At 30.8% G+C, this 26,520-nt stretch overlaps 3 protein-coding genes and 1 long non-coding RNA gene across 18 annotated transcripts in view; 3 read left to right on the forward strand and 1 right to left on the reverse strand.

Moving 5' to 3' along the window:
* Positions 1-74: 74 nt before the first annotated feature.
* Positions 75-9,429, forward strand: Smurf (SMAD specific E3 ubiquitin protein ligase). 7 transcript variants are annotated; one of them, XR_013039968.1, is made up of 13 exons: positions 75-254; positions 2,262-2,300; positions 2,367-2,475; positions 2,549-2,682; positions 2,763-3,027; positions 3,100-3,563; positions 3,633-3,882; positions 3,990-4,159; positions 4,242-4,432; positions 4,498-4,895; positions 4,969-5,429; positions 5,505-6,135; positions 6,578-9,429. XR_013039968.1 is itself a non-coding variant. In XM_012281732.2 (13 exons), the coding sequence occupies exons 1-12, from the start codon at positions 200-202 to the stop codon at positions 5,690-5,692; spliced, it is 2,724 nt and encodes a 907-aa protein (XP_012137122.1). In that variant the 5' UTR covers positions 75-199; the 3' UTR covers positions 5,693-5,695; positions 5,767-9,429. The 7 variants fall into 7 exon arrangements, 6 of the variants coding, with proteins under 6 accessions (XP_012137122.1, XP_076393546.1, XP_012137123.1 ...); XM_012281732.2 differs by having other exon boundaries at positions 5,505-5,695; positions 5,767-9,429; XM_076537431.1 differs by having other exon boundaries at positions 5,505-5,695; positions 5,770-9,429.
* Positions 9,430-10,123: 694 nt separating this feature from the next.
* On the forward strand, positions 10,124-13,001 carry Hpr1 (THO complex 1-like protein Hpr1). The gene is made up of 8 exons (XM_003701730.3): positions 10,124-10,281; positions 10,378-11,070; positions 11,153-11,400; positions 11,647-11,943; positions 12,017-12,166; positions 12,236-12,383; positions 12,462-12,698; positions 12,764-13,001. Exons 1-8 carry the CDS (start codon positions 10,246-10,248, stop codon positions 12,917-12,919), a joined length of 1,965 nt encoding a protein of 654 aa, XP_003701778.1. The 5' UTR covers positions 10,124-10,245; the 3' UTR covers positions 12,920-13,001.
* A 247-nt stretch (positions 13,002-13,248) lies between these two features.
* The window catches only part of Mp (collagen XV/XVIII-type protein multiplexin), a 582,981-nt gene continuing 569,709 nt past the window's right edge, over positions 13,249-26,520 (reverse strand). For 6 of the 8 annotated variants that reach the window (XM_076537426.1, XM_076537422.1, XM_076537424.1 and 3 more), the window contains 8 exons: positions 25,114-25,188; positions 23,742-23,836; positions 23,566-23,658; positions 20,272-20,394; positions 20,162-20,176; positions 18,177-18,371; positions 16,929-17,044; positions 13,249-16,088 (listed from right to left, as the gene is read on the reverse strand). In XM_076537426.1, coding sequence (XP_076393541.1) covers positions 15,794-16,088; positions 16,929-17,044; positions 18,177-18,371; positions 20,162-20,176; positions 20,272-20,394; positions 23,566-23,658; positions 23,742-23,836; positions 25,114-25,188 — 1,007 coding nt within the window. In that variant the 3' untranslated portion in view covers positions 13,249-15,793. The remainder of the gene's footprint in view (positions 16,089-16,928; positions 17,045-18,176; positions 18,372-20,161; positions 20,177-20,271; positions 20,395-23,565; positions 23,659-23,741; positions 23,837-25,113; positions 25,189-26,520) is intronic. The other 2 variants (XM_076537430.1, XM_076537423.1) reach the window with 1 other exon arrangement.
* Positions 17,357-20,449, forward strand: LOC143265427 (uncharacterized). 2 transcript variants are annotated; one of them, XR_013039970.1, is made up of 4 exons: positions 17,357-17,916; positions 18,080-18,346; positions 20,136-20,212; positions 20,312-20,449. It is a non-coding gene; the product is annotated as an uncharacterized LOC143265427 (long non-coding RNA). The 2 variants fall into 2 exon arrangements; XR_013039969.1 differs by lacking the exon at positions 20,312-20,449 and having other exon boundaries at positions 17,360-17,916; positions 20,136-20,278.

Consider the following 26,520-nt stretch of genomic DNA (forward strand, 5'->3'; position numbering starts at 1 on the left):
TTCTACAAGTCGTACAACACTATCGATATATTTCGAGAAATTTAAGTCGACAATCGATACAGTCGGTAAGGTCGACTAGCTGCAACAGTCAATTGTGTATGGTTGCGTGTGTGCGGATTGCACTGCCGCTTCAAGCAGCAGTTTTATTTACTAATTAGAGTGCCGATGTGCGGTAGGAAGTGTTAAATGTACGTGGAAAATGTCGAATCCGGGCGGTAGCAGGAGGAATGGGGCCATGAAGATTCGTTTAACGAGTGAGTTTATCAGGAAATTGCAATGAATCTACCGTGAGAGGAGTGTGAAAGTTGACCGATAGCCAACACGCGCTGTGATCCTTCCCGTCTTGATTTGTTGTGTATTCGTTAATATGGCCTCGTCGTGATCCTTATGGAGGCCTCTTCAAAATATATTTAAGCATATCTTTATGAATATCGAGTATTGTTCTGTCGGACTGGTGCAACGAAGAAACACACAAAAACGTTCGACTAGGGTTTTCGTCCTTTGGTTATGGCAACTCCCTATCAAAGGTCAAGACCCCACCGTGAGCACTCTGGGAGATCTCGGGACTGAAAACATTAATTTTTGTGAATTTATCACCCCCGCGTTGATTCTCCCACGATATTTAATACTTTCTAAGGGGCTTGATGTATCATGAGCAGTTTTCCATTTTAAATTGCTCCATGTTGATTAACTGAATGTAGAATATACCCGAGCTTAAATCGAATGTGAATAGGTCTAATTAACGAATGTCAGACGCCTAATGTACCAATGCACGAATTTAATATTCGTTGAAAGAATGCTTGATGACTTGCTCATGTTTGACTCCTTAAAACTAATTACATGTACAGTCAGGAACAAAATTCAGTGGACACTGGTAGAAAAAGGAAATATAATTTAGATGCTCTGACACAATTATTATCTTATTTATTTATGATTATAGTTAATATATTTAAATAATTTTTATAATTCAGTTTATGAAATGATTTAATGTACTTTGAGTAAGAGTACCTAAAAGTGCGAGACAAACAGGATTAAGTGAACATTATTTTCTGGACAAGGTTAAATCCTATAGATATTTATTTGTTTATAATTCTATACTAATTGTTGTAAGTGCCAATTGGTATCAATATTCTCATTGCATTGATACACATATATATTCTTAAGAATTTTTCATTTAATATGAAAAATAAGACAGTAGAAAGAAATTTTTGTGTAGATTTAAGAATCCATCATTCGCAATGACCCAGAATGCTTCAGTGATAAAAATATTGCTATAAAGTACTATATTTTAAATATCATAGTTGCAAAAATTTGAATTACATACATAAAATTTAACATTATGCTGAATATGAAAGATGCTCATAAAGAAAAAAGGTTTTATGAAAGGATTGTAAGAATATGCTATAGAAAACCAATTACTATACATTTAAATCTGTCAAAAATGACAACATTTCAAAAATTAATAAATATATACGTTTGTGTGACCAATAAAAACCGATAAAAACTTTGTTTAAACTTGCTGAAATATACATTTATATGCCTGTTTTGTTCCAAAAGAAAGTGGTATCGAAGATTAAGAATAAATTTGAATCTTAAATTTTATCTCGTAGACTATAAAACATGAAGGTAGTTCTATTAGGAAATGTGGTCCTTTCTCTTGATATAAAATTAGAAATTTATTGTTATTTGATTGCTAATCGCTAATGTTGGCTAATGTATCAATCAAATGAAAGAAAATTTTGAAAAATCAGCAAAAAAAATAAATAATACTAATGATTTTTAATAAATAATACTAATATCTTTTATTAATGTAACGCTGTGATACACAAAACCAAAAAAGTTATAAAATTTCTCTGTAACTATTCAATGGAAAGGTACCAATTACCAGTTCTTAGGTGATTAAAAACTATTATTAAAGCTAAAGGTGAAAAATATGAAACTGGCACAAAAGGCATGAAATTTAAAAAAAAAAGTAAGGTGCCCACACAATTTGTATTTAATCTTAATTTTTAATATTAGTTTATTTATACTTAATTAAAATAAATCGGATTATTAATTATGGTGAAAAGTAAAAAAAAGTTATTTGGGAAGGTCTTAGGAAGCTAAACTGAATTTCAATACTTTTACCTATAATAGTTGTGTCCACTTAATTTTGTCCTTAACTTTACATAAAGGTGGGTGATTTGTTTCATTCGATAAAAAAATTTGTAATTATATCTTTTCAAGTTAATTATTGGATACTTACTTTATAAATTTTACAGTTTTATGTGCCCGTAATCTTGCCAGAAAAGATCTGTTTCGTAAGTATTTTTTAGATTAAAAATTAAAAAATTATGCACTAATGTATTTTAATAAATTTATTTTAGGCTTACCAGATCCTTTTGCTAAGATAACTGTTGACGGTTCTGGTCAATGTCACAGTACCCATACATGCAAAGCAACTTTAGATCCCATGTGGAATCAACATTACGACTTGTACCTATTTTTTACCTATTATATTAATATAATCTTGCAGAAGAAAAATATGTAAATCTTTAATATTTTTTAGATACATTGGAAAGGATGATGGAATAACTATATCAGTTTGGAATCATAAAAAAATTCATAAAAAGAAAGGTGGAGGTTTTCTAGGATGTGTTCGAATATTGTCTAACACGATTCAAAGGCTGAAGGACACAGGATGTAATTATAATTTTTTGCAGTACCATGTAGAAGTTAATACTAGTCTTGCAGTGTACAGCTGTGTAATATTTATTTTATAGATCAACGATTAGATCTTTGTAAAGCGCACTCAGATGATACGGACGTTGTTAAAGGAGAAGTTGTTGTGTCTCTTTTATCACGAGATGGTCATAATGGTGCCGTAAGCAATACCGTAGGTCATAATGCTGTTGTTGACGTTCTTGGAGACCTAAGTTGTCCAACTGATTTACCAGATGGTTGGGAAGAAAGGAGAACTCAGAGTGGGCGACTTTATTATGTTAATCATTACACTAGAACCACACAGTGGATTCGTCCAAATACTCGGTAAGTTTCTCTGTTAAGATATATTGCATCCTCTATATTAAATTTACTAATGAAGTTTGGTTTTTGTAATAGACCTAATAATAGTATTATATCAACAACACCTGAACCACCGCCGTTACCTTCTTCTGAGCCCACTTCACCTAGCGGAAGTGGGAGCCCTTCTAATTTAAGAACTGAAAGTCCTACCAGATGTACACCTGAATGGAATGGAGATGGAACTCCTAGTAGAACACCTAGTAGGGATAGTTCTACTCCAAACACGCCAAGGAATACACCAACTCAGCAACCAAATAGGAATCAACAAAATCAACACAACACGAGAAATGCAACACCAGCATCGTCAAGGGAACGGCGGCCAGTTAGAGCAAATGATGAACAAAATGGTAATCAGAATGGAAATGTGAGGCCAGATCGTGGCGTTAACAATGGTCAATTACGAAGGCCTAATCGAAATAACAGGAATAGGAATAGTGTAATGGTAAATAATGAAAGGAGGTTCGATCCTCCGCAACCACCAGATTTACCAAGAGGTTATGGTAAGTATTTATTTATAAAGAAGGCTGTTGATATGAAAACAAATGTGCAAATTGGTTGTTTGTTTAAAGAAATGAGAAAAACACAACAAGGACAGGTGTACTTTTATCATGTACCTACTGGCTCCTCTACATGGCATGATCCTAGAATACCTCGTGATTTACCGGCAAATGAGTTAGCTAACGAACTAGGACCGTTACCTAGTGGATGGGAAATGCGACAAACTCAAAGCGGTCGAGTTTATTTTGTGGATCACAATAACAGAACTACACAATTTACTGATCCTAGATTGTCAAGTCAAATTATAAGTAATATATTAAAGTAAGTTTTCAAAAAACGAATATACTAAACGTAAATATGTAAAGTATAGATATACATAAATTATGTGTACCATCTTGTTTTGTTTAATCATAATCTTTTTCTCATAGTAGACGACAAAATAGTACAACCAATCAAACAACAAGTAGTTCAAATAATCCAACTCCGCCTGCAAATGAACCTGCAGAAACGGAAACTCCTTTATCACCAAATGTTCAATGCACTACAGTTCAACCAAGGCCCAGGGCAGAAAATGGCAGTAATAATAATTCTTCACCAGGTAATTTAAAAAATTAGTACCTTAATTAATTTGTAAAATAAAATTTATTGTACACGTGTAACATAACTGTTTGACATTTTAGTTGAAAATACATCAGTTCAAAACGCTCAGACAGTATCAGAATTACCTAAAGAATTAATGGACAATGAACTTTTGCCAAAATACAAACGAGATTTAGTGGCAAAATTAAAATGTTTAAGAGCAGAATTAAATACTCTCCAGCCTCAAAGTGGTCATTGTAGGCTCGAAGTATCGAGAAACGAAATATTTGAAGTGAGTATTCGAATATATTGATGGAATAAGAAGTGATTAATTCTTTATATACATTATCTTTGTAGGAGTCATATAGATTGATAATGAAGATGCGGCCAAAAGATATGCGTAAAAGACTTATGGTTAAATTTCGTGGAGAAGAGGGTCTCGACTACGGTGGAGTAGCACGAGAGTGGTTATACTTATTATCGCACGAAATGTTAAATCCACAATATGGACTATTTCAATATTCAAGAGACGACAATTATACGCTTCAGATTAATCCAGATTCAGGAATAAATCCGGAGCATCTGTCTTACTTTCATTTTGCTGGCAGGATAATAGGAATTGCTGTTTTTCACGGTCATCACATAGATGGTGGCTTTACAACCCCGTTCTATAAAATGTTGCTTAATAAAGCAATTACTCTTACTGATATAGAAGGTGTTGACCCAGAATTACATAGAAGTCTTACATGGATGTTGTAAGTAATCAATATTAAGATAATTGTACATCATATTTGTACAACATATATAAAAATATTTTTCTATTAACAGGGAGAATAGTATAGATGGAGTATTGGACGCTACATTTTCAGTGGAACATAGTAGCTTCGGAATGTTAAAAAATCATGAACTGAAACCCGGTGGTAAAGACATTCCTGTAACTGAAGAAAATAAAAAAGAATATGTCCGTTTGTATGTTAATTATCGTTTTATGCGAGGAATTGAGCAACAATTTCTAGCATTACAAAAGGGATTCCATGAATTAATTCCACCTCAACTGTTAAGACCATTCGATGAAAGGGAATTAGAGTTAGTTATAGGTGGTTTAGGAACTATTGACATTAATGATTGGAAAATGCATACACGATTAAAACATTGTACCCCCGATACGCCAGTAGTAAAATGGTTTTGGCAAATAGTGGAATCCTATGGAGAAGAAATGAGGGCTCGATTACTTCAGTTTGTTACTGGAAGTTCAAGAGTTCCATTACAAGGTTTTAAAGCTTTACAAGGTAAATACATTTCTGTAACAAAACTAACAAATGTGTAGCATTATTTTTATTTGTACCATTTTTGATTTTATATAGGATCAACAGGAGCCGCGGGCCCTCGTTTATTTACAATTCATGCTGTCGATGCGCCGAGTGAAAATTTACCGAAAGCGCATACCTGTTTTAATCGAATAGATATTCCAGAAAGTTATCCGAGTTATCAGAAAATGCTTGATAAACTTACACAAGCGGTTGAGGAAACCTGTGGTTTTGCTGTTGAATAATAGGTAAAATGCATAAATTCATTTTACTTATATAATTTGTGTTATAAAATCACTGAAGTTACGGGTTTTCATAGCAGGAAATACTTATCGACCGTATTTACTGTCGTTAAATTAAATATTAATTTTTAAAGTAGCAGGAGATGTTATCTGAAAAGAATATGAAAAGAGTTAGTATTATAAAATGAAAATGTTAATACATGAAACGTTAAAGAAAATTGTGACAAATGTTTTTGTACAAATGTCCAAATGGCCTTGATGGTTCTAATGACTTCTAAATGATTGTCGATTGGTACATGTATGTATATGAACACCTTTGTGATTTCCACACTTCGTCCATAAAAATTTAAATCAATGGTTCCTCAGAAATTTTGATTATATTGGTCTTTAATTAATTTAGTCTTCAGTGACTAATAGACATACACAAATATTGCAATTTCGCTGAGGTAAATATTTCAACTGATCTAAAGTTTGATTTTATTTACATGAATTACATTTTCCATCATACACCTAGGATCAATAATTTACTTATCATAAGATCACCATCGAAGAATTAGCTGCATTGTTTTCAAGATATAACGACAAATATAAAAATCATGCATGCACAAAATATGTACAGAAAATGAATTCTTTCACATATTGATAAACACTCATCAGTAATTAGATACGCTCATGTTAGTATTTTATATTAAATAAAAATATTAAAAGAAAAAAAATTATTTACTTAAGAATCTCAAAATATTCAAGTATTTTCTATACAAAATTTTAAAAATTAATTTCTTGTAGTAGGACAATGTGTTTGATTTTTGAAAGCTTTCAATTTCTTTTCAGTTAAGTGTAATAATAATATGCACAGTTTATTAATAATTTCATATTAACAACTTTCAGATAATAGAGTTTAGTGACAGACTAAGGATATATGTATATTCAAATTCACGCTATATATAATCAAATATCGGTTACAAAACAGTACTGGAATCCAATATTTTACTATGTATTGTTTGAAATTGGTTATGATGGAGATGGAGAAATGAAAAACTTGTACATACATTACAGATTTAGACGCAAGTGTTAAGTTTTTTATTGTGAATGTTTTAAAGATTAAATAGAAATAGATTCTGAACACATTTCAACCTCTTAATTTTTTTAAGGAATGTAAATTTTACTAAATGTTTTCAATATAGACTTCGTAAAGAAGTATTGATTTGAATTATGTTAATTAAAATTTAAACCAATTTATAGAAGAACATAAGTTTCAGTATTAAAATTATTTTTATTAATACATATAAACACTTGCGTATGGCCTCTGTAATGAAATCGGGAAATTTTGTTATTGTTATGTAACTAATATTGTCCAACCGTTGTTGCTTGCTTAGCAGCTAGTAGCACCCGAATGTGTTAGTAAAATGTAAATAGTACAGTTTAATACAAAATTAATAACACGAGCGTATAATGTGCGAGTTATATAATTAAGCTCGGCACAATAAACATGCATCGGTTCTAGTGTAGACTGAATCCGTGAATCCTGTACATTAGCTTTAATTTAAAATCGAACATATGTATATTTAAGGAAAGGGTTTATCCGACAAATTTATGTAAAGTTAAAAAAGAGTTTTGCTCGAATCAACCCTTTTAAAAATTTCTGAAATGATCTATACTTTACTAATTTCGAATTTGCTATGACAAAACTTTTAGTAAAGTATGGACACTTATTTATCGCACGAATCTTTCGTTTAGTCTGTAACATTTACTTTTATTGTAAAAATAGCTAATAGCACGAATCATCATTTCGTATTATTATTATTATATTATTGTATTTTATTCTGCACATAACTGTGATCACACATATCGTGAAAAGAGAAGATATAGTGGGAGATACTTATCACAAATTTGTTTTACATTCATCTTTTAATAACAAACCATTATGTTTGTGTTTGTTTCGATTATTGTTTTTCTAATGAGATGTTGTATTTAATGTTTTCGTATGTAAAAGTATCACCCGTTTTCGGTTTTGAAATACGGTCTGATTACTTTGCCTTCATAATTCTGAAAATTCTATTTGCAGTGCTAACACTGTTATGAAGATAAATAATTATTATTTATGTTTTGCGTGATATAATACTAACGAAGCAATCATTCGATTTTTATACGAAAACGAGTGCAATCAGTAACAGTAATTATGCATTCGTAAAATGTTACAACAGTATTAAATGAAATTTATCGAATGATGTTGCTGATTTAAAATTATTTAATTGTACCAGGATGTTATTTTTCATATTAATATTTTAACACTTTGTTAAAATTTTTCTAATAAGACTAATCGCGATATTTTAAAGTCTGTCAATTTTTCTTAGAATGTAGAAATATTTTTAAACATACGTTATTAAAAAAACAGATTGAGGATCTCCCACTATTCTGTTATATTTTAAACTTTTTTTAATGTCACATCTGAGAGGAATAAAGGCCTTATTAGTGCCTTGGAGTTGATGTCAATGAAAAAAGGACAAACATTTTATGCCCGTCATATTTTGGAATAAAAATAATATTGCACATCATTTTAAGAGAAAATCTCATTAATTAAAATACCTAAAAATTGTCGCGGAATAGATTTTATGAATGTATGTATAGGTTATTATAAGATAAATTACTCTTTAATCGAAAAACATATAATTAGGTCACCATTCAGGTAAATGTTGTCAAGGAAGTTTTAAAACATTCAGATTTATAAATATTTCACAAGTATCCGAATTATTCTCTAATTATATCTTGCAGTTAAATAAAAAAAAAAATAAAACGTGAGGAAAATAATATCCATAAATATTTTATAAGCCAATTGATTTAAAAACTTCTAACACAGTGAATAATAAGTATTTTAAGAAGAAAAGCTTTAGTGTTTTTATATGTATTACATGTATAAGTAATTAGAGAAAACTGAATCTGTATTTATTATAACATGTAAAATAATTAATATGAACAAAGAGAAATACTACTTTCAACGGTTTATTACTATGTGCAATTAAATTTGGCTCATTCGAGGATTGTAATAAGGATGAATTTTTATCTGTCTGATTGTGACAAATTGGGCGAAAGATAATAATATATCAATCATTAAATTAAAGTACAAAAGATGCAAAATCAGAATTTCAGTTAACACATATCATGTACAGCGACTCTTATTACATTTTCCAATTTACAAATTTAAAATATAATTTTAATTATTAATTAATTACGGGTATAGATGCTCTCTTGAATTGTATAAACTTTCGAACATTAACGATCGAAGTTCGTTAACGTATATGGTGATGAGATTTCGAATTCCACGTTTATAAGTACATTGTATACTGAACTCGGCAATAATAAAATCTATTATATCCAATAGCAAGATATTTTACTAATATTTATCGATGTGAATAAAAGAAAGCATTTAAAAGAAGTTGGAAGCAACTCCAATATATTAATAATAAAAGCTCGTTTGTTTAAGAACATTCACATGGATCTTCAAAAAACCTTATGTCAAGCTATGTGTGAAAGTTAAAAAATACGAATGCGTTCAGGACACCACATTTTATTATTCCTATTATTATTATTATCACTATTATTATTACTACTACTACTATTATATTAATGTAACCGTTGTTATTATCATTATTGCGCAGGACTTTCGAAACACAATTGTATATATATCTTTTCCTTTTGTATTTTGGATGAAATGTATATTTTAATAAAATATCCAAAGTATACATTTTTTTAATCTTGTTTATAAAGTGTACGTAAATAAAAACTTATATTGGCAACGATATATTTTTAAATCTAATGTATAATTTCTCCTAATTAAACTGTACAAAAGGAACAATTATTAACCAGCATTATTTTTACAGTGTCTATTTTTTATTTATCAAATTTTTTAATATTAATTTTGTTGGCTTAATAGACAATAATGTGCTTGAAATTATTTTGAGAAACAACATTTGTAAGTATTAGAACATTTTGAAAATGTTTATATGTCAGGAAAATTAACTTCTAAATAGCACTAGTGACGTTGACAAAGCGCGCAAAAATATAAATTTTTAAATACATATAAGAATGAGTCTCCTCAAATGCTTTAAATTAATTACTTCGCAATCAACTACTGTCCTTAATATCTTTTTTACAAATTAAATCGCTGCGATATTTCCGCATATAAATTTGAATATAATATTTAGTTAACTTACGCTGTGATATAGTTCCTAGAATATCCATTCTAAAACCCAAATTGTGCAACAAAACGACTTGCTGTTAAAAGCAAGCATATATTTGCGAAAATTTGATTATTTATCAATTTTACGAATGTCTTTTGTAAATTAGACATTATTTATGACAATACGCTGATGTTATAGCGGGATATATTTATTTTCCTAGGAAAACCAATCATACACTTGAATGTTCCTACATTATGTACTGAAAAGACTATACTATATATAGTGCAGTATACAAGGGTTTGTTGACATGGTGGTGGATATGTAGTAACATAGAATTGATCATTTAAAAAATAAATACGTCTAAATTTATTTTATACGATGGCTATGTTCGAAGTACTAAGAAAGGAGTACAGTGTAAGAATCATAAAAATTCATACATATACGTATAACTGATTGCACTTTTGAGGTTATGTGGTTTATGTTTTCAATGATATTTTATTTGTATTTCAGGATTATTTACAACAATGTTTCATAGTGCCAGATGTTCAAACGTTTCAGAAGAAATGTACAGCGCGGTGTACGAATGATGGTGATAGAAAGGCTGCTATTGATCAAGCACTAAGAGACACTCTCCTTGTGATACTATCTGAAAATGCAGCGAACAATGTGCAGCTGCTCGAAACTTACATTACATTCTGTATTGAATTATGTAAAAGAGATTTAGCGACTGCGAGTATGCCAGTAATGCTACTTGGTGATATTTTTGATTCAATGACGCTCGATAGATGTGAACAATTGTTTACTTTTGTTGAAAACAATGTTGTCGTATGGAAGGAAGATTTATTTTTCAGTGCTTGTAAAAATAATTTATTAAGAATGTGCAATGATTTACTTAGAAGACTGTCTCGATCACAACAGACAGTGTTTTGTGGAAGAATATTATTATTCTTAGCTAAATTTTTTCCTTTCTCTGAAAGATCTGGTCTCAATATTGTTAGTGAGTTTAATTTAGAGAATTTCACAGAATTTGGTTCTGAAAAATCAGAAGGAAACGATTTGGAACAAGTAACCAAAGATGAAGATAAATCAGAGACTAAAGTGCCAATTGATTATAATTTATATAGAAAGTTTTGGGCACTGCAAGACTTCTTTAGAAATCCAAATCAGTGTTATAGTAAAATGTATTGGAAAGTATTTTCAGCAGTAAGTTTCAGCTACGTGTTATTGCTATTATAAAATTGTAGTGTAAATGCATTCTATAGTTCTTTATTTATGTTTTTTCCAGCATGCTTCTAGTGTGTTGTCAGCATTTTCATCTTTTAAATTGGAAGAACAACGTACCTATCCATCTACATCTATTAAACTCGATTCTTCAATGGAAGGATCTCATAAGGAAACTCCTTATTTTGCAAAATACCTAACAAATCAAAAATTGCTGGAATTGCAGCTATCCGATTCCAATTTTAGACGATATGTATTGCTGCAATTTCTCATTCTTTTCCAGTATCTTAATAGCACTGTAAAATTTAAAGCGTAAGTATCACAATTTGTATGCACTCCATTTAAACTTGTATAATGTTACATATGAATTCACAATTCCTCTTGATAGAATTGCACATTTTTTTATAAAATACTAGTAAAATAATTTTGAAAGCTATAAAACGATGTTTGTTTTCCAAAGCTTCCTTGCCAGTGGCTATGAGACAAGGTCTGCTTTCCTTAAATAGCGCTTTGAATTGATTTCAATGCAGAGTCTCAATAATTTTTGTCATTTTTAAGTGAAACACACGAACTGAAGCCTGACCAAGTAGATTGGGTAAAAGCAACCACAGAACAAGTTTACGCCTTACTGACAGAAACACCACCCGATGGCCCAGCATTTGCAGAAACTGTTAAAAACATATTGAAACGAGAGGAACATTGGAATGCATGGAAAAACGAAGGTTGCCCACCGTTTAAAAAACCAGATCAAGATTCTATCGATGAGGAAGAAGTAAGAAAACCGAAAAGACCAAGGCATAGAATTGGAGATGTTATTAGAGAAGCTCAAGCAGTAGGAAAATATCATATGGGAAAGTAAGTATGCAACTTTTATCTAGTTTAAAATACCAAATGCTTTGTTATATATTTATATAAATATGTTTTGTAGTCCAGAACTTACGAAATTATGGAATTTATGTCCTAATAATCTGGAAGCTTGTAAATCTAAAGACAGAGATTTCCTTCCATCTTTAGAAACATATTTTGAAGAAGCTATTATGCAATTAGATCCTAGTGCAATGGTGGATGACGAGTACAAGTAAGTATATTGTTTTATATCTTCTGTACAAATTAAATGATTACATTATTACTTGATTTATTTGTACAGAAAAGTTAACGATGGAAACTTCGGTTGGAGAGCGTTGAGATTATTAGCTAGACGTAGCCCTCATTTCTTTGTTCATGGAAATTACCCCATTAATAAACTTCCGGAATATCTTGAAACAATGATAAAAAAAATTGCCAAAGATCGTCCAGTAAGTATATTATTGTTTTAATAGTTTGTGTTGTTTTTAGTTGTTAAATTAAACTTGTACTATTTATGATCATTAAAGCAAACACAATCAGATACAAAATTAGAAACGGAAGAGACACCACCGCCAGAAGCAAACGATCAGGAATTCTCTGAAGACGTTTTAAAGCAGGAAAGCGAACAAGTCGAATCTGAAAACGCTGACGCAAAAGCTCGAAAATTAACGAAAGTCACACCAGAAATGGTGGCAAAGTTATCTGAAATTCTAAAAGGCGATTGGAAGAAATTGGCAACCAAGCTTGGTTATACAGCTGAGGAGGTAAGTGAACATTAAAGATAACATATGTAAAAAAAAAGAAAAATGAATAAATGTATATTTTTCAGATAACGTTTTTCCAAGGAAAACCAACACCGTACGAACAATGTAAAAATATGTTAGAAATTTGGGCGGAGGAAGACGTAGACGCATCTATGGAGAACCTTGCGTACATACTGGAAGGACTAAAGTTCACAGAAGCCCTGGCTGTTTTAAAATCTTAATTATCTTTCGTAAAAATATATGTAAAGAAATGTACATTAAAATGTACAGTTTACGTGAATTAAATTTTTACAATTTTCTTAAGGATACTCTTTCATGAAATGTTAACCTCTCCTAACCTCTTTTGTTTTCGGTAATCTCCGTGAATTATCGGACGATGGTGGGGAGCGCTACTAATATAGCATTATAACGAGAGTCTACTGTACAAATATTTTCAGTTATAATTAAACATTTCTTTATAAATTTAACGTCCATATTAGAATTATTTAGTTTACATGTATTTTATTTAAAATTTAAGGTATTGAAAGACTGATAAAAAATCCAGTAGATATACTTTTCGCCATTTATTTAGAAAGACAATAATAAAGTGTACAAATAATACAAAATTTTGAAATGAAACGGTCCTCGGTGCAAATTATATTGAAGGATAGTTGTTTTTATATCGTTACGTCAAGATCTACGTACGGCATCGAGGGGATTTTCATTCTTCGACACGAAATACGTATTCGCCAACAAGCGTGCTGACAAACTTAAAGGTATAGACCGACGATCTTTCTACTTAATCATAATGAATTGATTTAATTGTTAGTAATACATTGTATCTTCGAATTATAGACACTGACTTAGACTGGATTTATGCTCGATGTAAAAGCAGATGAGGATTTAAGATAGCGGCAGTTTTCCTGATAGTAACATTTTAGAACAAGAGCAATACATTAGTTGTAAAATATTACAGCAGAACCTCTATTATCGAAACATTATCGGAACGCTCAATTCTCCGTACAGTATTTCATACTTTTTATACATGTAATTTTGGCAGTATTTTGTACAGATAACAATCAAATCTCTTCACAATTTTTCTGCACAAACTGAAATTATCGTGTTCTCAGAGTTATAGTAATTTATTATATAAATATAAACGTTTAGTTATGAATTAAATAATAAATTGAATAGTAACAATACAATAAATTCAGTATAAGAATGTAGTTTTGGAAATGCAACCATAAGGTGTAAAACTAGTTGAATGTTGATATGGATCAACAAACTTTACGCCTGATGATAAATATTTATATATTGCTTTTTGTCAGTGATTTCTATAATACAAATGTAAAGGAATATCCACACACAATAGTATTACATATGCAAGAGAATTTAAGAGAATTCAAAAAAAAAATTAATAGCAAACATTTATTTTAAAGTAAATATTATGTATTTGGTTAGTAAAGTTTCATCTATTATTGGTTTGTTGGAAGAAGTTTCCAAGACCATTAATTTTCACATATTTGCAAAAATTAATGGGTAAAAATTAAATTAAAGTGAATTATTTTTATTTAGAATAGAAGTGTTATAAATACTCATTAAAATTATGTTAATTAATACGAATAATGTCACAATTCAGTTACAAATTTTCAAATTAACAAACTTTTAAATATTCTAGTTTAGTTATTTATCAAATTTTCAAAATCATAAATTCTTACAGCTAAAAATTTAAATATTCTTAAATTTACAAAGTCCAAACAAAATTTAAAAATTCAAGAGGTGTCAAATTTTCAAATTTACAAATTGATAAATACATTTACGAAAATTAAGAAATTTGAAAATATATAAATTCTCAATTGTTAAAAAATTTTGACAGAAAGTATATGAATTTACTAAATCATTCATTCACAAATTCTGAAATTTTTAAACAGAAATTCTCCAACTCACAAATTTTCAAACTGAAAAATTGTCAAGCTGAGAAATTCTAAAAATTAAAAAATGTCAAGATTTTCTCAAAATGAAAATATACGAAAATTTGAAAATTCACAAACTTTCAAATGCTGAACAGGCAGACCTCATTCAACATCATTAATTCCAAGACTTTCTTCTACAGCTCCCTCCGTGGCAATATAACGAGTGCACATACAGTTCGCGCATAACCGATCTAAAGTATATGAAGTTCAATGCAGGAAAATGATACGAACATTCTCGCTTCTCTATTAATTCCGACAATAGAGGTTATATTGTACTACGTATACGTCGAGTTCTGACAATATCTTGATTGCCTACACTTATTAGGCCAAATATTAGCGACTCTTCTCGTACTTGTAACTTCATACACCGTGCAATTCGTATCGCACTGATATGTCTGCCGCGAATTGTACACGGAGCATAAATCTGGATTCCGAATGCGAAAAAACTCAATAATGGTCTTTAGCGGAATCCATCTTAACCGACTGGTTGCTTACATCTAACATACACACCCATATGTATTGGCTAAAGTGTAAATGCAATTTGATCGCGGATATGAACTCCGATTTTTATTTTAGGTCGCACGGCAGCCCGTTAGTTTACGTTCTTTTCTCTTTCTTTTTTTCTACTTTTTCGCTTTTTTTTCATTAATCTCTTAACAGTAAATTGTGACTCGGGGCGGGCATTCTTGGCCACGCTTTGAAGACTCGTTTTCGCAGTAATGGTCTAAGAACTGGACGTTTGTCGTGACGTAGGGTATTCCTAATGATGTAGAGTCGATTCGCACTCGATGGATCAAGAGTACAGGCAATCGATGTGGGACACTGATGAACGATGTTTAGACGATCAGTCTTATTTCTTAAAGAGAGAACGAAAATTCGTGTAAAGCGTTGGCTAATAGCTCGCGATTATAACCTTTGGAATTACAGATACAGATTTTAGAAACGGGACTGATAATCACTGTTTGACGGTGGTTCACCGTGTTCGAATGATACTTTTTTATTACTTCTTTTATTGCTTTCTCATTCGTCCATCAAACAGCGATTATTATCGGATGCGTCTCGATTTCTTTGTTTGCATAACAACGAGCGAAACGTTTGTTTGTTGCCGTTGTTTACGTATATTAAGGGTGAGGAAGAGAAGAGTTAATTTTCCATTAGAGCATCCAAGTATTCCTTGTAATCGTTCTCCGACATCTCGTTCTCGTCCTCGGTAACTTCGACGCTCCTCCTCCTCCTTGTGGTCTCGCTGGTCACCTCTATACAGAGTAAAGCGAACTTGTTGTCACAGGAGTAGCGAACTTGTTCTAACAGCCGTCCGCCTGTTAAAGGCGATCCTAATCCGTAACGATCAGAGCTGCTCGAATGCCAGGCGTCGCAGTATGTGTCCATTGCTCGATCTCCCAATTTGTGTGAACCGTGCCACGCTACCTTTTCGGGCCTGCAATCAAACAGAATCATAATAAACGTAACTTTAGTATAGTCTTGATATAAGCGAAAATCATCTACACGATATCATCGAAGAAATTATACTCATGACTAAGGAGAAACATTACAGTATATCTGTGAGACAATATCAATACAAATATGAAACTCTTTATTTTTTATTTTTAAGTAATCAAATTTTTACCAATAGATTTTTTACATTTTTTTAATTAAAACGAGGTCAAATACTGTATTATAATTTAGTGAGTGGAGAAGAGACGCTGCAATTGCGGCAGTCGGCAAAGGTCAAACTTGCTGTAGTGTCTACAATATTAATGCGCTGCTAGCTTTTTTATTTTTAGTCCTTTCTTCATACAAATTCTTCCAAAATATTTGTGACATTTTCCTGAGTAACATGAGACCAAACGCGACGTAGGTAGTTCGTAACATATTTACTTGTAATAACTTATTTATTTCAGGCATAAAATGTCTACGATTTCGACTGTGTCACGTGATCCGAATAGCACCGAATAATAACGAAGTTACCCGACGTGTCACTCGTCCGTTCACTATGAATCTGTAATAAAACTCCGATAAAAAAGCAAAACTTTTACAAATAAATATCTTACAAATTACGTTGTGTTTGGTCTCATTTTAATTAGAAAAATGACATAAGTATGTCGGTAAAAATTTCATGAAAAAAAAAATGAAAAATAAAAAAGTTTTGTTTTCGCATTAGAATTGCCCGTCGATATGTTACTATTCCTTTACGTTCTTTCTCAAACTTCGAAATTTTAAAAATCAATGAATTTTCAAGTTTTTATCAAATCACTGAAGTGAAATGTGAAAAACTCACCACGTAAAATCAGTTAGGATGTTCTTTCCATTGAAACTGTAGATTCTTGGATTCTGCGAGAAATACGCTCCATTTCCATTGAACATTTCTTTCCAAGAGTTAAACAGAACGTCTCCCTGGAAATTCAACAGAAGTCACTTTGTAACTTTGATATTCCAATTGTAGAAAAACTTTCACGGTCATATTCTTCAGAATATACAAGGTGTTCGAATAAAATTGTATGCACGCTTAAAAACTAATTTTCAGGTGTTCCATAAATATATCAAACTTATCATGTTTCATAATAACCTAATAATTTACTGTGTTTCCATCGCCACGAATTATATCGAAAATTCGAATCTGGGTTGAATTTTTTCCTCGCTAAATAAAATGTACAAAAAACAAATTGAAACAACAAAACATTCTAGTAAAACAAATATTTTTACTAATATTCTCTCAATCTGTACTCGTGTTTGCTTTAGCGGATGTCTCATTTCATCTTCGTTTTTCAGTTGTGTCAATATCGCCCTAACAATTGCGGAGATGGTACAACGGTTCTGAAGATGGTTTTTGCAACATTTAAATTGCAATTATCTCGCAGTTGAACCAACGACATTGTCCAGTTAAAAGCTAATCATAGAATTTTACGTTTATCTCGAAGAAAGACAATTGCCTTCAATGCGGAAGATTTCACTTTTTAAACTTAATAATTTAATCTTACGAATGTAAAACAAACAGAAGTATACAGCGCCGCGGAGTGTGATTAATTTCGGGAAGGATCGGTAGCTTCCGAAGATGATCGGTAGCGTCCGGAGATAATCGGACAGAGATCGACAGCCGAAGTGACAGATACACGAGACGTAGAGAAAAGCGCGGTAGCGCACGTGTAATGGCGTGCATAATGAAATTAATTTTTTTATTGTTAATATACTTTCTCATATAGATTTCTAGAATCCTTTTGATGTATTTCCGCAGTGTATTTTCCACTTCATTAATAACACAAACGAAGGTAACACAATCAATTTGTTTACTTACGAAGCTCGATCGATGCCAACATAAAGACACAGGGTTTATTTACGAAACGCCTGAGAAATTGGGTTTCATGTAACCTAGCTTATTTATGTTAATACGTCAATTTTATAGAATTTACATAGTACAAATTATTATTTAAGGAATACGGACCATAATTTTCTGAAAGATCATCGAAGATACGAGGAGTTGGTATATTTATGCAGCGTACAGTTTGCATTACGTTAAATGGCGGATTACCTTAATGTTGACAATAGGAAGATCCCGATCTCCGAGTCTTACAATGCTGTCAACATTCTGAACCCTGGAACTGAGGAATGCACGGAATGTACCCCTTAGACCAGCTCGTTTTGCTTGTCGATAACAGGCGTAGTCAGCTCCGCGTACGCCGTGCATATCGCCGGTAAACGGTTCGTTCAAAGCCGCCATTCGTAGCTGAAAATCGTAAAATCGACATAACATTCTTGTCAAAAACTGAACTTTATTGTTATACTTTAAACACATAAACGACTGGTCGTTGAGGATGTCGTTTGCCGTCACAATCGAAAACATTTTAAACAATTGTTCAAGCAATTCAAACGAAAATTGTTTCAGGTAGAAATTGTTTTAGGACTATTATATTTTGTGACAGTTTTCAATAACGTTTATAGTAGGTAATATTTCTTTGGTACTGAAGATATGAGAAAATTGTATATGTATTTAGATTAGATATTATTATATGTAATAGAGCTTGGGATGTTAAAGTTGTTGAGATTTAAGACTGTGGCATTTTGGTATTTTGAGAATTAGGATTTTGGGAGTTTGAGAATTTGAAAGTTTGGGACTTTGAGAATTAGGAATTTTAGAACTATAGTACTTTCAGGCCTTGGAATTTTAAAACTTTACTTCACTAGAAATTATAGTTCTTGAGATTCTCAGACTTAAAATTTTTGAATTTTGGGTTTCAGAAATTTCAATCTTCTGAACCTTAGAATTTTGAATTTTAAAAATTTACAATTTTAAAATTAATATTTGAAAAATTTGAAACTTAAAAATTTTGGAAATTTGATGTTACTTTAATTTTTAAATTTTATCTGTAAAATAAGCCGTTCTAATCAAAGAATTATTAAAGCTAATTTATTGCGATTTTTCATTACAGATGTAACTTTACGTAATAATATACAAATTTACTTTTGCAGTTGGCAATAAATTAATATTTTTTAAAATCGAGTATATGACATCTTATTCGAACTCGGTATTTCTCACAATGCTGAATTTATGACAAATGAAAATTGCAACAGTGAGTTACAAAGGCTTGTATTTACGCATTCTTATAGGCAGACAAAATGGAAGTATGTATGTACTCAGAAAATTGCAGCGGCAACACAAAATGCTGACGCGACTCTATATTAACAGAAACGAATTTTTTCTTACATTAGTAGATTAAAATTTCTTGTATAATATTAAAAAGATATGTCTAGTAACTTTTTCTACTTCAATCTTCGTTTTTAGATAAATTTTGGTTACACTTTTTTTGAATATGCATTAATTAAGTTAATTTATTTAACTTAATTAATTAATTAACTTAATAAATTAAAACTAGATTATTGGTTAGATAGATTATTAGATTAGTGTATTGCTAATTAGATACTTAAGTAGAATATTAATTAGATAATCATGATGTAGATCCTAAAATTAGAACTATCCACAATTTTTAGTAGTTTTGAGGATTTAAAAACTTGCAAGGAATTTAATTATAAAATTATGCTAGTAAAATAATAAAATACTAAATTATTAAATTATTAAATTATTAAATCATTAAATCATTAAATTAATAAATTGGTAAAATAGAGAATATTGAAACAGAAAATAGTAAAAATAGTAAAATATTAGAATAATAAAATAATACCAAAAAATGCCAAATTATCTTAACTTTTTGATCAGGGATTATGTACATTATTGCAGTCACTCTTATCATGTACCCCTTCTCATAACATTATAAACAAGCAATACAAACTTCACATGATCAACATCCACTACAACTTTTCCATTTTCAACGATGCAAATTCAATGTTTCCATCATAATTTAACGTAGTAATTACCAAAAGTAAATAGAACGCATCTAGTAAAGCGAAATCAGGTTAATCTTTGAAGAGGGAAAATTCAAATGAAATATTTCAAGCAAAATGAAAAGGAACTCATGTTTTATTGGTCTTTTAGGTTAAGCTGATCTACCAGTGACTTACCATTCGCGGATACCACTTTGCAGCAGAAGAAGGAAATTTCATTGAAATTAGGTAATGCATTAGTTCGCATCTTATCATTTACGTTTTACAAGATTAAGATGGCTACTCACTCCTGTTCCGTCTGCTTTCACGGGTATTTGGTTGATCAAGTTGGAAGCCTCGAAAGGTGGATTTGCTGGGGGCGGTGATGTGGTTGGCGGAGCTGGTGTAGTTATAGGCAAAAGTGATCCTAACTGTGAAACACAACATGAATATTTTCAGTTAAATTGATTTTGCTATAACATCCAAATGATATACAAATTAGATATTGATGATATACACATTGTATTGTATATGATGATATACAAATTAGAATATTAACTCTTTGAACTGGAAGGTAGTTTTGTTATTTTTCAATTTATAAATTGTAAAATTTATCAGTTGAAAGATTTGATGAATTTTTAAGATCTTTTGTCTTTATTATTAATTGCCATTATCTGTTTTATTGTGCTTATATATTGTGTGTATAAAACGATTTGTGATATAGATAAAAAATAATTATATAAATTGTTATATGTATAAAAATTGTAAACAACGATACTAATTTGCATAAGTACAACACTTATATATAGAAGTATTTATACATATGAGTATTGTACTTATGCAAACTGTACAAATTGTTGTATAGGAATTTTACAGAATATTTAAACTGTAATAAATATATTATATTAATTATAATTAATTATAATACAAAATACATACTTGTATTAATCATGTTAATTACAAATATATTATAAATGTAATAGTAATTGCATAATGAAATGTAATAAAAACCGAATACTTCAATTGAAATAAATATATTGTATTGATTGTACTGTAACATATTTATTTATTAATACAAATAGTACCAGTAAAAAGTACTAGTCAAAAGAGTCTAATTAATGTAAAATAAAAAACGACTAGGGTAATAAAAATTAAAATACACTATAGAATATACTTTAAAAATTTTTTTGTTAGAAGATATTTTATTATATCTCAAACAAACAAAAAAGAAGGAACAAACAAATTTTTTAAATATCTTATGTTCAACGTTTTAATGTCTAAATCAGCATATGAAGAGGTTAATTACTTTTTACTTTTAGATTTACTTTTCGAAAGAAAAAATGTAATCAGTGTCTGCAATATTTTTGGAGAAAATAATTTAAAACATTTTATTTGTACCACCGTGTATACGCATACGAGGTGTGACACAAAAGTAACGAGACTAGGTCTGTAACTTGAAAAAACAATGGAATTAGCAGCAATGATGTTTTTGTGGCATCATCCCACATACCTCCTCTATCCATGTTGCCAACTTCGATTGAATCGGTCATACCATTTGGAAATATTACGTTATTTACTAAACACGTGCAACTGCATTCTGCCGGAAAAATGTCTAACGTAAAAACCGAACAGCGAATAAACATCAAGTTTCTTGTAAAATTTGTTGAAATCTGTTGTAATATGTGATGAGACATGTATTTTTACCTATGACTCACAAAGTAAGCGCCAGTCGATGCAATGGAAGTCTTCAGGATCCCCAAAACCCAAAAAAGAACGCATGTCAAAATCAAAATTCGACATTAATGGAATTGTAATGATTGAGTGGTTTCCCAGTGGTCAGATTGTTAACTAACACTATTACATTGAAATACTAAAAAGTCTTCGTGAAAAAATTAGGAAAAAAAGGCCACAGTTGTGAGGCGATGGACGGCTGTTGCTCCGGGACAAAGCACCCGCTCACACGGCACTGTCTGTCAAGCAGTTTCTGGCAAGCAAAATTATTAGTGTGATAGGGAATCCTCCTTATTTGCCTGATTTGGCTTCATGCGACTTTTTTTTATTTCCTAAAGCTAAATTTTGCTTAAAGGGAACCCATTTCACCTCAATTGAAGAGGTTCAGGCAAAAACGGAGAATCGTCCGAAAGGACTTCCAAAAACCTCGTTCCAGAATTGTTACCAGCAAAAGCAGCGCCGAATGCATAAGTGTGTGAATGCTGAAGGGGACTACTTTGAAGGTGATAATGTCACGGAAAACTGATTCTGCAGGTACAATGATTTATTGGACTAGTCTCGTTACTTTTGTGTCACACCTCGTATATGCGTTGCCATATAAACGAGTCAAACAGCTTTACTCGATCGAATATTCATTACAAAGCTGATTGCAAGAAATGTTGATATCAAAAAGTAATAATTCTGTATACAAAAGCATTGCTACATTAATTGCAAATGAAAATGAATGTTAAAACGTATTTTAAATTGTAATTAAAATAAAAAATAGCTATTTGCAGAAATATTTAAATAAATGTAATTTAAACGAATACAGCTATTTGAGCAAATAATGTCCAAAATATATCAGTAACGGATTTTTTAATAATAATCACGACACGATTGAAATACGTCAACTGAAATATCGAACGACTATGTTATTATTCCATTATTTTCATTGCAAAATTATTTTTTGAAATGAAATAACTGTTCTTCAGTAAGAAAACAATTATAAAATGGAATAATATCTCTGAAATAATATTTCGCATAATGTCATTTCAAATGTGTTCATATTTGAGATCTATTTTGATTTTCTAGATTTATTTTTAGATCTTTTTGAAATGAATTTTCAGACATATTTATGATTTATTTTAAGATTACTTTTAAGAACAGTTTTAACATAAATTGTGAGATCAATTTTAAAATAAATTTTAAGATCAATTTCAAAATCTATTTTGAGATTAATTTTAAGATAAACTTTAAGATCCAGTTTAAGATTAATTTTGAAATTTATTTTGAGTTCTATTTTAAGATCTATTTAAGATCGACTTGCAGATCAATTTTAATACCAATTTTAGCATATAATTTGGGATAAATTTTAAGAACTATTTTCAGATCTATTTAAACTCAATGTCAAGATCAATTTCAAGATCATTTTAAATAATTTATTTAAAATCAATGTTAAGACTAATTTTGAAATCTATTGTTTCAACATAGAATTTATGATGAATTTTAAGATGAAATTTGAGATCAATTTTAAGATTAATTTTAAGAATAATTTTCAGATCTATTTAAGCTCAATTTCAAGATCATTTTAATTTATTTAGAATCAATTTTAAGACTATTTTTGAAATTTATTTTAGCATCAATTTTAACATAGAATTTATGATGAATTTTAAGATGAAATTTGAGATCAGTTTTGAGAATAATTTTCAGATCAATTTAAGCTCAATTTCAAGATCTGTTTTAATCTGTTTCTACTTCGCAGTATTTGAATTAGGAGCGCAACTATTAAGCAATGTATCCAGTTTGATAAATTTAACCGCAGAACATGTATAGTTAATGAGAAAACAAGTACAGTAACAGAAACACGACGAAAGATCAAATTTCATACTAACTGCAATGTATTGCCAGCCAGTGTTTACTCTAACGAGTAGCGCTTGCTCGTCTATGATGTAAGCCAATGTTCCAACTGGACTCACGCCGGACATCTGAAAGTATAACGAGGTAATATGACTTAACTGTTGCTTCATATCATATGGGATTAAACTTGTTAATATCACCGACAGTTTACCTTTGTCATGGCTTCTGTATTCTGGAAAGTTACTGCTCCTGGTACAATCTTTGTCGTGCTTTCTAGGGGACCTCTGGTTGCTGTGGATGCAGCGCCTGTAACATGATTTGGTACTAAATTTGGTGTTTAGAAATGATTTGGTATTAAAAATGCATATGATAGATCTTAGTAAATTATTTCAAATTAATCACTTAGCTTATAACATTGAGTCAGACTCGTATACTTTACATATGTGACAAACATATGAGTAACTTGTATTTGCAGAATTCAATGTTGAGTTCAATACTTATGATCAGCACAACTGAAGATTGTTAAATGCAAGATATACTTAAAATTTCAACTTTCTTTATTTATTTTAACATTGCAATAATTAGATAGTTAAGACTGACTCAACTGTAGAGAAAATTGTAAGTTAAGGGATTAAATTGTAGAGATTATTTGGGATTTGGGGACATGAAATCTACAAGTCTGGAGTTTTATGAGTTTAAGAGTTTTCAGGTTATTTTGTGCGGCAAAATTTTTATAGATTCTGAAATTTTTTGATTAATGTACCAGGGAATTTAGGAATTATTTAGGAATTCAGGGATTCAGGAACCTAAATCTAAATTTAAGGACTTCACTTAAATCTAAGTATTCAGGTGTTTAAAAATCTAGGTACATTGATCTATGTTAAGGAATGCACAAATTTAGGTATCCAATAATTATTTACTAGATACCTAGGTGTTTAGGAATCCACAGATTTAGGTATCTACTAACTTATGGATCTAGGTGTGAAGACCTAACTACCAAGATCTAGCTATCAAGATTTAGCTACCTAGGATCTAGACTTAGATTTAGATTTAAGATCTAGAATCTGGGGTTTTACAAATCTAAGTATTTAGTAATCTAGGAATGCACGAATTATGATATCCAGAAATTTACTTATCTGATTTAGTTTCTAAATTACGAACTTTGAAGTACAAATTAAATACCTGTATGTTAAGTGTTTGCGCGAATTCGATTTGAATTTTTGTATACAGGCCGCGCTGGCTACCTGTGTCCAGCGGCGACACCTTGTTTGTGTTTTTTCTATTCGGAAGTATGTAACGATTATCATTTCCATTGTCCTCGTAACCTCGTTCAAGTGAGCACGTGTTAACGAAAATAATATCCGATGTAATCTGTTAGTTAATATACTATTCTTTATATCTAATACTAGACATTTTCTTCACGTTTTATTTAACTCTGCCCCCCCCCCCCCCCCCCCCCCCCCCCCAACACTGTACTTGCTGTCTTATAATTTGTTTTCAAAGAAACTAAAAAAAATTTAAGTCGGAAAGAGAGTAATCTCTATTTTTGAAACAATGAATATCTGATTTTTAGTATGCGTTACCTAAGTGTTCCTTAAGTTCCTTCAGCTGTTTCAGTTCTCGAAGAGCCTTCAGTTCATCCAGATTAGTTCTTGGTGCTTGCGGTGCAACAAACGGAAATTTATTTCTCTGATATCGGCAACACTTTACTTAAATAAATACAACAAACTAAGAAGATTTAGATTGTTGTATGACTTACATAAAAATTTCTGTACAAAAATCATCAATGTATTTATACATGTCCATGTATACATGTGTACATACAAAATTGACACGTATGAAGGAAATACCTACTTTTCAGCATTTTTAATTGTTTAATATTTCATTTTGAATTATAATTTTATTGTTTAATTTCAATGGCGATTAAATCTTATCCCTTCACACGTGTGGAGCTATAGTTTGAAAATAAAAAACGAATGAATGACTGCATTTATCGAATATTTAAATGATATAAAACATAAGAATAATTAACGATTGTTCAAAGTAATATTTCAAAAATCAGCTTTGACTACTACATATACACTTTTTATCTTTCTTCAAAGTAGTGCGTACAGCTCTTCTGTCTTTGCGTTCTTTCACGACAGCATTGTTTATTATACGAGCAACAAATTCATCTCTTATATTAATTTATTTTGTAAATTTCTCATTCGTTTTCACAGACAAAAATCTGAAGGGTTCAGGTCTATGGACCCTGCTGACCAATGAATGTGACTATTGCTTATATGACCGTAGCTCCACACGCGTCAATAATCAGATAAATGTTCTAAAAATTTTTCTAAAATTAAGGTAAAGTAAATAAACTTACAAGTTCGTAAACGGGGCAAGTGCGTATACAGGCTATTCGGGTCATTCCACGCCAAATCCATCACTTTTGGAAGTCACCATCTCCGATTTTGCTCCAATCGAAATATGTTGTAGTCCATGTGAAATTGGGGGGGTTAAAGTCATCATTTTGCCGGTTTCGAATTTGTTAATGAATGACAGGTCGTCAAAGTTTGCAATTTTTGCTCATTTTGGCGAAAATGGGGTCCACTCGGGAATTTTTTTCTCAGAAACTACTGAAACGATTTAGCTATATTTTTTTTTGTTTTATTCGTGAAGGTTTGGGCTATTTTAAAATATTTTTTTTAACTTTGTCAATTTGTTATAAAATGTTGAAAAATTTAAACAAATTCTTTTTTTGCGTTTTTTTCAATGAGGGGCGTAAAGGGTTAAAATTAAAAAAAAATATGGTCATATTCTTTGAAGCTTCCCCTTTAAAATGAGCCCTTCAGAACGATGGAGACTCGAAAATTGACGTCTCTATAAGCTGGAAACGGACGCGGGGTACCCCCATTTCACATAGGCGAGTCGCGCGTTTAGCTATTATGTTCGGTTGTTTTATATCACTGGCTTCAAAACTATACAAGAAGACTTCGTACGCGATTAAA

The sequence above is a fragment of the Megachile rotundata genome, chromosome 11 (assembly GCF_050947335.1).
Source record: "Megachile rotundata isolate GNS110a chromosome 11, iyMegRotu1, whole genome shotgun sequence".
Lineage (NCBI taxonomy): Eukaryota > Metazoa > Arthropoda > Insecta > Hymenoptera > Megachilidae > Megachile > Megachile rotundata.